We start from the raw sequence: 12,375 nt of genomic DNA on the forward strand, positions 1-12,375 counted from the left end.
TAATAATCCATCTGTGGTGAAAAAACATGAAATTATGATGCTATTGGGACAGAGAGTAGCTAGCAGAGCGGACAGGGTTGCAGTTATCTGCACATGGATGAAAGCTTCTTTTTTTTCTGTGGGGCTGCATCTAAAACTGTGCCAAATTACATTTAAGCCTGCTGTGTCAAAGGTTGGGGCTTGCATAGCGTTCTCTCAAACGCTGGAATGATCTCTTTTATCAGGAAGATGGCACATTATGCAAGGTCACACCATGACTGTACTGATCACAGCATGTTTTTTTTAGCAGTTAAAGCATTTCAATTGATGTCTTTAATATGAAGAAAATCAGCATTGCTGACGGGGCTAATGTTGACACATTTTTCCCTGAATGAGAGGGTTTGAAAGTAAAGTTCATGTTGATAGCAAAGAACATCTGGTAAGAGTTGATCCTTTGATGGTGGGGGAATTGTGATGGTGTGAGTCACAGAGGAAGAGGAGCAAACTCAATATCATACCTGTCTCAATTATTATTATTAGTTCACAGCACAATCAATGCAGGATAGCTTGAGTGAAAGGTCAATCCACACTTAATAATACTTTAATATGAAAAATCCCAGAATATACACAGCTACATACAGATTCATTCTACATATATATTTGACACGAGGATGGTTATTTCTTCACTGCAAGTTTTGCCTGCAGGTCCTTGTCCGTGCACAGTGACTGAAATGCATTCAGCATCTCGCTGCTGGTCAACTTTGCTCCCTTCAACACCAGCTTCTCTCCGTCTACTGTGGTAGAGAAAGACAAAGACACAATGAGACGACTCCGTACCTCTGTAGGAGGAGTACAAACAGCGAGAAGCTCCAAAGTTAACTCTGAGCAGAAGTCGAGGAGCGCACAATGAGCATCATCCGTACGATGTGCGGCTGACCTTTGACCGACATTTAAACCTTTGAAAAGTACTTGACTCCTTGTGTGTGAGTAATCATGCAGTGACATCATCAGCAAGAAATTCCAAGACCAGGTCACACAGTCCTGAGTTGTGTATGTGAGACGTCGAGCTGCACGTACAGAGCCACCTTTTCCTGAGTGCAATCAACAATCAATAACACCCACTCGCTCGTCACAGTGATCAAGTTCATTGATCTATCGATCACCTCTCAACAGAAACAACATCTCAATGGACATTTTAAAGACAGAGCCCATCTGGACCTCCTGCAATTATAAAATAAAAAAGGTCAAATGTTTTCTTTAAGCACTGGCTCAAGTGGCTTGCTTAGAATATACATTGTTTCTGCAGTTTCTTTTCAGATAGTCAAACTTAAACAAAATTAATAGACAAAAGAAAAATAACAATTCTGAGGACATTAATATGACAAAATGTAATTAAAGTGTTTAACTTTAGATGCATTATGATGCCTTCAGGTTTCTGTTGCCACTCGACTGTCTTTAACTCTGTCTTTCTCAACCAAAAAGTGTGTCAGGGTAAATATTTTTCTGCTTGAGGTTTTAAAGATGCAAAATTCTCAATCCTCTCTTTGATAATTACTAAGTCATATGTAATTTCTTTACTGCAAAAAAATTTATTAGTGAAATTCAGTCATACAAACTCACAGGAAACATAAATTGGCTTCATAAAAAATGCAAAAAACATTTGTACAACAGTTTGTGACTCTACTCTTCAGTGGTTTAAAACGATGCCAGGAATCTGAACTGCAAATGCAAAATCCAGCAACAATCACACCGCTTCATGAAGTCTCATGGTTCGATATCTTCTCCCACAGTTTTGAATGTGGTGAGGTGATACTTACAGTAAGTAATATCCACTACGGGCGCAGACTTGTCGTGCTTCACCAACGGTATCACCTCACAGTTTATGTTGGTAGCTCTGACCTTCTCCGAGCCCACCATCACCAGAAACTCCCTGTGGGGCAAGAGGAGCACACTGACTGAACTACTGCAGTGATGGAAACAAACCAAGTCAATTCACTAAATCCCTTCAGGACAAGTTGTCTGCTACCGTGCACTGGAATTATTGTACAATTTGGTATTGCTACATTTACTCAACTAACCTATTCTTCCCCGACTGCAATACAGAAAGAAGACACAATCATGTTTCACATTATTCACCGATACTAAATGTACTGAGCAACGGCCATTACACATCCTGCTGTTGTTGTTGTTGCACCCTAAAGGTGGGAGAGGACAGGTTACAGATGCATTACTGTTATCTCAATAAATTCTACAAGCACCCTAGTAGGCCGGCCAGTTTGACATGTCACTGCAGAGTAAACATGTGTCATCAACTCATATCGTTACATGTAGGTGGGCCAGGACCCTGCTGCTGTGGGTGCTGGCTCACTGGAATGAAAAAAAAACAACAACTGTGCAGCGCCTCTACTTTATTATTTATCAATATTATTTCCGCCCAAATATATAAGAAGTTAGACTAAATTTCAGGTATTGCAGGTAACAAGGATTTGGCTGAAGTGAAACACATCAACAGCAAAAAGTGCGACACTGTAGTCAGCGGAACCCTTACGTCATGGGTCACGTTATTATAAGTAACAACTCTTCACAGCCACCTACCCTCCTTCAATCGTCGTGATTAGTTAGATAATAACAATGTATTAGCTAACGTACCTAAATAAACAACCTAGAGACTGCACTCGTGAACGTCTTTGGACACAATGTCGCTGACGGTCGCCTCATTAACGAAATACGGCTTTTTTTACACAGTTCCAGACGCACAAAAACGAGCCCAAACTCAGCGGGACTTCAACACACACTTCTTACCGCGTGGACCGGACGTTCGACTCAAACGGACAAAACTGAACGATTATTTTCTTCACAGCCTTCAAAACCACGGTCGCTTTGCTGGACGCCGCCATGTTTTCTGCTGTGACCTCTCACCTCGGCAGAGACTGGCGCTTCTCACGCGGACCGCTAGAGGGCGCCAGACGATAAATAACTATACAGTGAGCTGCAGTTGACAGGGAAATTGATTCATAGATTCTTCCTTACAATTCTTTAAAAAAAAGTGACAACATTTGATTTGCATCTTGTATTTGGCTCTTTGAGAGTTGATGGATAAATATGAGGCATGACATTTATGGTTGGTAATGATGCACATAAATATATATCCAATATGCAGAAACCCAGTGATTTGGTCTACTACTGGGTATTCTGCAGGTGTCAATGATGTACAACCACATTCCTGCTCTCTCCTAGAATGACATATGTCTATTTAAGCCAACAGTAATTGTTAAATAACACCACTTGAAGTAATATTACCAGCCTTTATAAAGATTAGCGGTATGTAAATAGGACCGTCTTGTTCACAACAACATGACAAAGCTCATTTGCAAACTCTCAAGAAAACCGACTGTGGCTCCTCCGTCTTGTAATCAACTGACAAATGATGTCACAGTGCAGAATTATGTTAGGATAGGACGGGCGGGGGGAGGGAGGGGTCTGTGACTGCATTAAGTCAATAAAGGAGGTGCTCTTCTCCAAATCGACAATCAAACAGACACATCTTCTAATCAAATAGACAGGGAGGATGGGAAATGGTCTCCAGCTACTGTGGTTTCCTGCACTCAGCAGATGAAAAAAAGGTCAAAAGTCTGTCACGGTATAAAAACATGTCAGAAATGGAATTGCATTTAAATGTTGACTGTGTTAGCACTTAAGTTAAATTTAATCATGGCATGAATTGCTTTAGTGAAATAAGTAAGTGTGTGTGTGTGTGTGTGTGTGTGTGTGTGTGTGTGTGTGTGTGTGTGTGTGTGTGTGTGTGTGTGCGCGTGTGTGTGTGTGTGTGTGCGTAATGGGGCAGTTTTGCAGCAAAAAGTGGAAAGTTGCCAAATCTTGGTCACATTGTGTTAGCATCAATAAAATCAAAACAAAATTCTGTAAATATATATTAACACTGATTGTTTTCAGTGCTCAAATATGATTTTGATTCATTTTTTTTAAATATTCAAAAAATGAGAGGAAAAAAAACATTGCATAGGACCTAATTTGCCCGTTTTCAAACAAACATTTGCATTGAATTTGAACTTCTTTCACCTCTTATCAGTATAGCTGCTGTGTATTTATAGCCACACTGTTTTCAGGGCGTGTGTAGTGTGTGTTGTTCTCAGATCAGCCCACCCGAGCTTTACGCCTTAAGTCTCTTTCCTGAGTGGCCGACAGTCCGACGCAGCCTGTGACAGTTGGACAGTGGGCTCTAAAATTAGACACACGGCTACTGAGAAGCAGAAGCATTTCCTATACACTCCCCACGCCCACACACACACGCACACGCACGCACACACACACACACACACACACACACACACACACACACAGATACTAATTAAGTTGTACTGTAAGTCCGGCAATAAGAAAGTGGGGGAGAGAGCGCTCAGAAACAATGAATGCTCAAGAGGATGTTTGACCTGAAAGAAAAGAGGTATTGTGTTGGTGCAGGATTCCATTTATCCAGTCCTCCGCCTGAGCACAATAACAACTCATGAACTGTCCTTTTCATTGTGAAAGGAGCCTACAAGGCAGCCCTGGTGTTTACGATGTTCTGCTTTTTGGGATTTTTAAAACTATTAATGCTGTTAGTCTCTGTTATTGTTGCCTCTATATTGGCGTACGGTTGCTATTGTTTCACTGTTGGGTAACATGGTTCAATATGTCACAGCACAGTAAGAGTTCATATATATCTTATCCACACCTCAGGTTCTACATGAGTTGTGAATACAGAGTATAGAAGCTGTGATATTAGGAACCGCTAGAAGGAATTGGGAATGATTGTGACAATGTGTGTGTTAACACCCAGGGGTTTCTTGGAAAATACCAGTGCAATTACTGCTGGAGAAAAGGTATTTCCCCCTCGAGACTAATAATGAGCAAGTAGCAAGTATGCTGGTAGCATTGCATTCATTACAGCAGTCACCATTCAAGTGCTGTGTCCCTAAGGAGCTCCCAGATGTCCTAGGGTGACCTCAGAAGAACACACATTGACAGTATCTTCGACTGTAATTCTAACTCTTTTTATGATTCTTTCTACATGTGAAATATAACTAAACACGTTACTCATAAATCATGTTAGCATGAATAGTGAAAATCAAATAAAAACATGTCTCAAGGCAATATGTTGTGTTTAAAACCTTGGGTGGGAAAGTTGTGAGCATTAGACAAAGAATCTTTGAATTTTGAGAATGTTTTATATGATATTTTATTTATTAGTAGCCTATACAAAACATGAACAGTTAAGAAGGTTGTTAAAACATAGTCAAGTCCATTTTCTAAATATACTGTAGCATCAAATCTCAAATCCCATGAGCCTTAAGAGGCTTTACAATCTGTAGACTACAACATACACAACCCTCAGACCCTTAAAGTGTATAGTCTTGTTTGCCAAATACCATTACCATGACATTGTTTTAATTTTTTCAGTGTTTGTTTCTTTTATGTACTATTATATTAGTCTATTTAATATTCTATATTTGATATCTCTTTATTAGTTAGTATTTAGTATTTTTTAATATTCATCTTGTTTTTGTATATACTATGTACATATTTACAACGAGAGCAATTTGTAACCGGAGTCAAATTCCATGTATGTGCATTGTGTACACACACATGGCCAATAAAGCTGATTCTGATTCTGAATGAATTAAATATAACGTTTATCATCATTATATGTGTGTTTATAATCACATTGAAGACATGGAGTTATTTAATAAAAATAAAAACAACTGTCTCACACCACATCTATCAGCAAGGGAGCCTTCAGTACCGAGGAACTACATTTCCCACAATGCTTCACGCCGCGGCAGCGCTCTCTCCAGCACTCCTCCTCCCACCAGCGTCCTGCTGCCTGGCGGAGCTCTCGCAGCGGGGCAGACTGAAATGAACAGCTCCGCGTCTCTCACGTCCAGAAATGTGCGCAGCGCCGTTTGTGCACATCTTCAGCCCCGCGTCTCTAACGCTGCACCGGAAGCTTTAGACGGAGGACACACGCGCACGAAACAAACCCAACAAACCAGCCGCTGACCGCAGACTTGTGTTTTCTGGATAGCCGTCTGTCTTTCTCTGGTGAGCCGCTCGTTTTCATATCTCCACGGCTCCGTGTAAAAGTTCTGTTCTCGTTGTTATTTATGTTTCACAACACTGCTGTAACTGGGCTGGGAATATATGTGTGCGTATGTGCTTGTGTGTGTATATATATATATATATATATATATATATATATATATATATATATATATATATATATATATATATATATATATATATATATATACACACATGTATGTGTGTGTGGAGGGACGCATCGGGAAACTTCACTGACAGACAGTACACTGTAGTTGTGACTGCGGCAGACTCGCTGAGACCAAACGACAGCGGAGACTGTCAAGCTGCAGCAGCAGAGACTTGTTGCCTTCAACCACACACACACACACACACGCACACGCACATGCACATGCACACACACACATTGCTCACGTCGGACAGAGCGGGGATGCTGATGCTGCGGGAGCAGCTGTCTCCTCTTCATTTGGTCTCGTTTATTAAAATAGGCTTGCGGTGTGTAGTGTAGCCTCCTGTCTATTTTACAATCTCCTATAGGCTGCTGCATTAGGGTCATGTTTGAAGAATTAATTGTTTACAACATTACTATTACTAGTATACAACCCTATACAACCCCCCCACATTTGATCGGGATTAAGGTTACATGTGCCTTTTGTTCTCCCTCCTGTGTGCCTCCTGGTCTACATTGTGTCCATATGCGTGGCTGTATTGTGAGATCAGGGTTTGTATTCAAACAGGAAATCAGTTATGGTTTGGCATGTCTTCTTCATGTGTTATTTTTAAGGCTCACCAACATTTGTGGGAAACTATTTCATTTTCACGACAGCGAGATACGCCTGTACTTGTTTTTGAGATGCCTGTCAACTTTCTCGATGTTGACAGATTTACTGGTTTAAGTTATGCGTGCACACAGACACTTCGTTCAATACACTGTATGGATAGTTGTGGATGTTGCTCAGCCCTCTGGATAACCTCAGACATGCCTCGTCCTTTCTGACAAGTACATGGCTTCTCCTTTTCTTATCGAGCTTGCGTGAACAAACACACACATACTGTATATGTGATGTTTGATGAGGCAGACACACACACACACACACACACACACACACACACACACACACACACACGTCTGCACATACATCCTTCTCTAGCTGTGTGAATTTCCTGCCGAATAAATAAACACCCTTTTTCACACTGTTAGTTCTCCTCGGATCCCCCCGCCACACACACACACACACACACACACACACACACACACACACACACACACACACACACACACACACACACACACACAGCCAAATGCCGCCAATAGAAGCCCCCTCCTGCGGCCTGTGTTGATTTGTTCAGTTGTTGCATCGGAGCTGATTGCAGGTCTTCCGCCCTGCAGCCGACTGGCTGTCACAGAAGTTGACGTTTGCTTCAGCAAACACAATTTGCACTTTATTTTTATCTCCCCTTTGCTTTCGCTTCACTTCCTTGTGTTCTACGCTAAACATTAATGCACTCGGTATTTCCCTGACATCTCCATAGGAGCATGGTGAATATATAACCGCTGCTCTGCCAAATCTGGCAGCAGTGATTATGAATAGTAAATCTGTACCTGAGCCTAAAATGAGTGTAGAGTTCTTGAAATACCCCTCTGTAGTCCAGCATGGAAGTAAAATGACTCGAATGATCCTAAAAAAAAGATGCCAAAATCCTCACCCTTCTTTTGTTTTCTACTTAAGCTGGTTTTATTGTCATTGTATTGATGGCCGCCGTGTGCAGCGCACACATGTCAAAGACACACAGCTGGATGTCTACGTATGACTAAATCTCTGCTACTCTCAAAGCAGTTGACTGTGTGGCGGCAAATATGAGAAGACAGCAGCATGACAAATGCTTTGTGACAGTTTTATCTTCAGCGCATTCAGAGCATGCTGCGAATGCTGGTATTTGGATGGAGACCGGGTATATGCAGCTGTTGCACCTAAGAAGGGAGATGAGTGAGGAGCAAAAGGGGACTTTACCAAACTGCCCCATTTCAAGTCTAAGGAGAGTTACAGCATTTTGTTCACACAGCCCTTAATTAAAAGGATCACAGTGGAGCTGTCCAAACATTTCCCCATCCAGCTTGGAAAACAGGGCCCATAGCCTCAGGCTGCAGCTAAATCTGAAAGCGCTGCTGATATGTTTAAATTGTGTTTTATTACAGACAAACTAATGATCGATTGTTTTTTTGTTTGTTAACGTCACCTGTTCCACTAGGGATGCATCGATATTGATATTGGATATTGAGCCAAACTGTGAATTTGTGAAGTTGATAGTGTCTGATTTATTATTTTAATACCCAAAGCCCAGGAATAGGTATCAGTGTCGTTGTTGCTCACAGAGTTGGATCAGCGCATTCCTACCTGATACATGTTCGTCTCAAGCTAATAACCATCGCCTGGCTTCTCATTGAACATACAGATGAGGGAGTGGTATCAAACTATTCCCGTTAATAGTTTTTTTTCAGTTGCTTTTAAGAAACATTTGAGTAAAGCTATTCAAATTATTTTGTTAACCTCAGCAGGCCCGTAGGCTTTGAGTCATAGCACCTTGTGGTAAAATGACTTAGTAGAAAATAATTTGCATGACCAGAACTGTTCCCTATAAGGAGGGGCTCAACATCTGTCTGTATTTTCTGCACTCATCACTGGTCCTAATGTGTCTGGACTGATGGAGACCACAGTGATGCTGCTGTGGGCCTGACGGTCCTGAGGTAATCACACTCTGTCTGACTGCTGTGAAAGTAGAGTTTCATCATAGGCTGTCAAGATTTCGTTAGGCAGACTACACACATTTCACACTCATTTAGGCTTTAACAAGCAAGAACCCCAGCGCCGTCATTGGTAGGCTAACAGGGGCGCGTTCGGCTCTGCACAATGCACGCCCTGCACACCCTGTCCATCTGAGACACACACAAGGGGAATTAGGCCGAGGGTTGAGTCTAGAGCAAGTGTGTATGTGTGTTTATGTGACTACCAAAGAACGGCTGTTAAATGTCAAGCGGGATTCTGTTATCAAAATGGAAAGCATTGTTATGTGGCGTTGTCGGAAAGCATTTTTTATTTCATTGATCTGGAACAGAGCAAAACAGAGGAGCTGAATGTAATTATTTTCCTTTCAGATCGAGTTCCCTCTGTGCTCGCCAGGATGGGATTTTCACAGAATTGAATTTATATGTTTTACGGCGTTCGCTGTGGTTGAAACAGCTAACTTGCATATTGCATATTCGTTTGGAAACTCTGTCATGGACAAGCTAGGCTCTGCTTTGTTTTGACTCAGTCTAAAGTAGTTTTTTGACTAGTGAAGAGGATGGGTTTTCACCTCGCATGTGGGGTTTTGGCTTCAGGCCATTCAGCCGCCATCACACTGCGGTTGAGGGATGCCTCTGTGTGCTGATACGTGTTAGCTGCTTATGAACTTTGCAAATAACATTAAATACATGCAGCTTTATGGGTTGAGCTGACAGGGTTTAGGTGTCCAATCCCAGCCCTGCATGAAAGCCAGTATTGTATAATCAAAGCACTTTGGCAGCCGAGCTGCAACGTAACTAGTCTGTGGTGAATATTTCGGTAAGATTCAAGGTTTTGATCATGAGTGTGATTTGGCATCTTTTAGCTTTAGCCCCGTGACATTTATTGCGACTGCATAGAGTGATGCTCATTCATCCACTGTCCTTAATCTGCATTTGTTGCTATATGAGGTCTGTCATTTGAGAAAGCAAGAGAACTGCTGGTGGAGAAATTATCTTTAACTTCTTCTTCACTCCAGCCAAATGAAGGGGACTTGCTGAAAATGTCTCGTCTCATCTGCTTAAAGATCAGAGGATTCAGTCAGCGAATAAAGTAGTGGGGGGGAAAGGTATCAGATGACGGGTTCAACAGATGAAGAGAATAAAACACCAGACAGTAGTTGTGATAATAAAAAGGGGATATTGATCTCCAGTGCATCAGTTGGGAGCTGGTGCTTCTCTCGGCCTCTTCGACCGCCGCAGGATTGATTTCTCATTTGTTCTGTGCACCGTAAAGGGCACTTGTGATGCTTTTTGAAATCCCATTTGAGGTAGTTATTACAGCACCCAGAGTGTCTCTTCTTCACAAGTACACAATCTTCAAAGGTGCACTTGACAGAGTTTACGGATCTGCTGTGTTCGGCGCAGAAATGCAAATTCCCACAGTAAAAGCAGCACATGTTGAGACGAACACTCCTGTTTTCACACCTTAGTCAGATCAGGAAATGCTCTGAGCAGCTTATTCAAAGCAGGGGAAGTACCTCATGTTCCGCTTAGTTAAAATGTTAAATATTACTGATGTTGAGTTAATTACTGATGGATCAAATCTTTGAACCATGACTCAACCCTTCTTAAGAGAAAATGTATCATCCAGTAGGGGAATTTGTATTAAAGATTAACTATTTTATTAACTTTTTTTAGCTAAAGATTCATCACTCAGGTCAATATTGAGAGTATGTCAGATCAATGACATGTTTTAACACACTTTTATTTATTTATTCAACCTTGCATGTGGGTGTGTGTGTGTGTGTTTATTTATACATGTTTCACTTCTAGTAAGGAGAGGCAACACCTTTGAGACAAGAAACAGCTGACCGCATACCAAACTGAGGAATGCCACACAACATGTGTGTGTGTGTGTCACACATTGTTAACGCCAGACTTGTTTGTCTTGACGTACAGTGTTTTAAATCCTTCCTGATCCTGTGAGAGTGTGTTGCTGTGTTTGAGAACGGTTTCAAGGATTTGTCTGTCTGAATAAATGTAATTTCAGTGTCCGAATGTTCGGACGATATTGTGGCTTGTGAAGAAATGGGTCCAACGTTGATTTTGGTGACTATGAAGCGAAAGAATCGCTCATAATCTGCGTTCATGTTCACTGCAGCAAGTCATGTAGAAGGAACTACTTGGCTTGAGAAAATTTCCCGAGGATAAAAGGGTGTTTCAGCTTGTGTTAGACTACTCTGCAGTTTGTGTTGTGCCCCGACTTTCTCTGCTAGAGCAAAGAAACAAACCTCACCTCTGTGCTGCTGTGAGAGCGAGAGAGCGAGAGCGAGAGAGAGAGAGAGAGGTTGAGGGAGAGTGTGGCGTGTTCGAGGCAAGTAAACACTGCGGATGCGATTAACTGAGATTGCCTCAGGGAAGCTCTGATGGGAAATCAGAGTCCCTCTTCTCAAGTTGTTACGTATTCACCCGCTGATGTTAGAGGAGAGAGGACTGGGTTTGAGGAAATTGAAATGACTTGCATTCTGGTACACTTTTTGTCTTCTGATAGAGGAAGAGATTAAAGCTCTCTTCAGAGTTTGTTCAGTTGTCACGAAGATGGATCTTGACATAAAAAGCGAGCCAGTACCTCTGGAGTTGGGATTGGGTCCCGTCAAGCTACTATTTCCAAGGTCAAGAATGCACTGCCATGCTTTAGCGAACAGTTTTTGGGGAACATTCTCACTTCTTGGCCTTCATGCTGAGAGTTCGATCAGAAGATTGATCCCACGCTCATGTCTGTAAGCTAAATATGAAGCTTCAGCCGAGAGGCAGTTAGCTTAGCTTAGCATGAAGACTGTAAACAGGAGGAGACATGAAGCCTGTAGCCTGTCCAAAGGTAACTAAGTCTTACCAGCGTAAAGAAACCCAACTGGCTTCAGGCTTTAGCTCTGCTTTGACCGCACAGTCTCAGCAAGAAAGCAAACGGGCGTATTTCACAGGAAAAACATTTAACGTTTGCCCACACATCTCTATTCTTGTGTTGGACTGCCTATTCACCTCTAGCATGAGCTGTTATTGTTGCCTCTTGCTCTTCAAGTCAAATGGAGTGATGCCAAGTGCTGGGAGGAGGCAAGTAGCCACATCCTCTGTGGGAAGTGTGGTTTTATTTGTGATAAACATCACAAATGACACTTGAAACACCTTTCGGTGCCTGGAAATGTGGCGTATGAACGAGCTGTAAACTTGTGGCGGCCAAGTGATCACCGGCGTGTTGTTCGTGTGGTGAGGTGAGACGAGGCATTAGACAGTACACGTGGTGAGTGAACCGAGTGTGCACAGACAGTCCCTTCTCCTCGGTGTAAAGTGCTGCTGATGCAGCAGACCTACACACACACACACACACACACACACACACACACACACGCACACACACACACACACACACACACACACATAGTCACACACACAGGGATGCTATAATGTCACCCGAGGGGAGGATCCTCATCTCACACTCTGCTGGCTAAAGCACTGCAGGGAGGACACACACACACACA

General features: G+C 42.2%; 1 protein-coding gene across 1 annotated transcript; it reads right to left on the reverse strand.

The window, feature by feature from the left end:
* Positions 1 to 570: 570 nt before the first annotated feature.
* mrpl53 (mitochondrial ribosomal protein L53) lies at positions 571 to 2,876 on the reverse strand (the record flags this gene model as incomplete). The annotated part of the gene is made up of 3 exons (XM_079232497.1): positions 571 to 773; positions 1,797 to 1,909; positions 2,782 to 2,876. The coding sequence occupies 3 exons, from the start codon at positions 2,874 to 2,876 to the stop codon at positions 655 to 657; spliced, it is 327 nt and encodes a 108-aa protein (XP_079088623.1). The 3' UTR covers positions 571 to 654.
* Positions 2,877 to 12,375: the final 9,499 nt, after the last annotated feature.

The sequence above is a fragment of the Taurulus bubalis genome (genome assembly GCF_910589615.1).
Source record: "Taurulus bubalis genome assembly, chromosome: 16".
NCBI lineage: Eukaryota > Metazoa > Chordata > Actinopteri > Perciformes > Cottidae > Taurulus > Taurulus bubalis.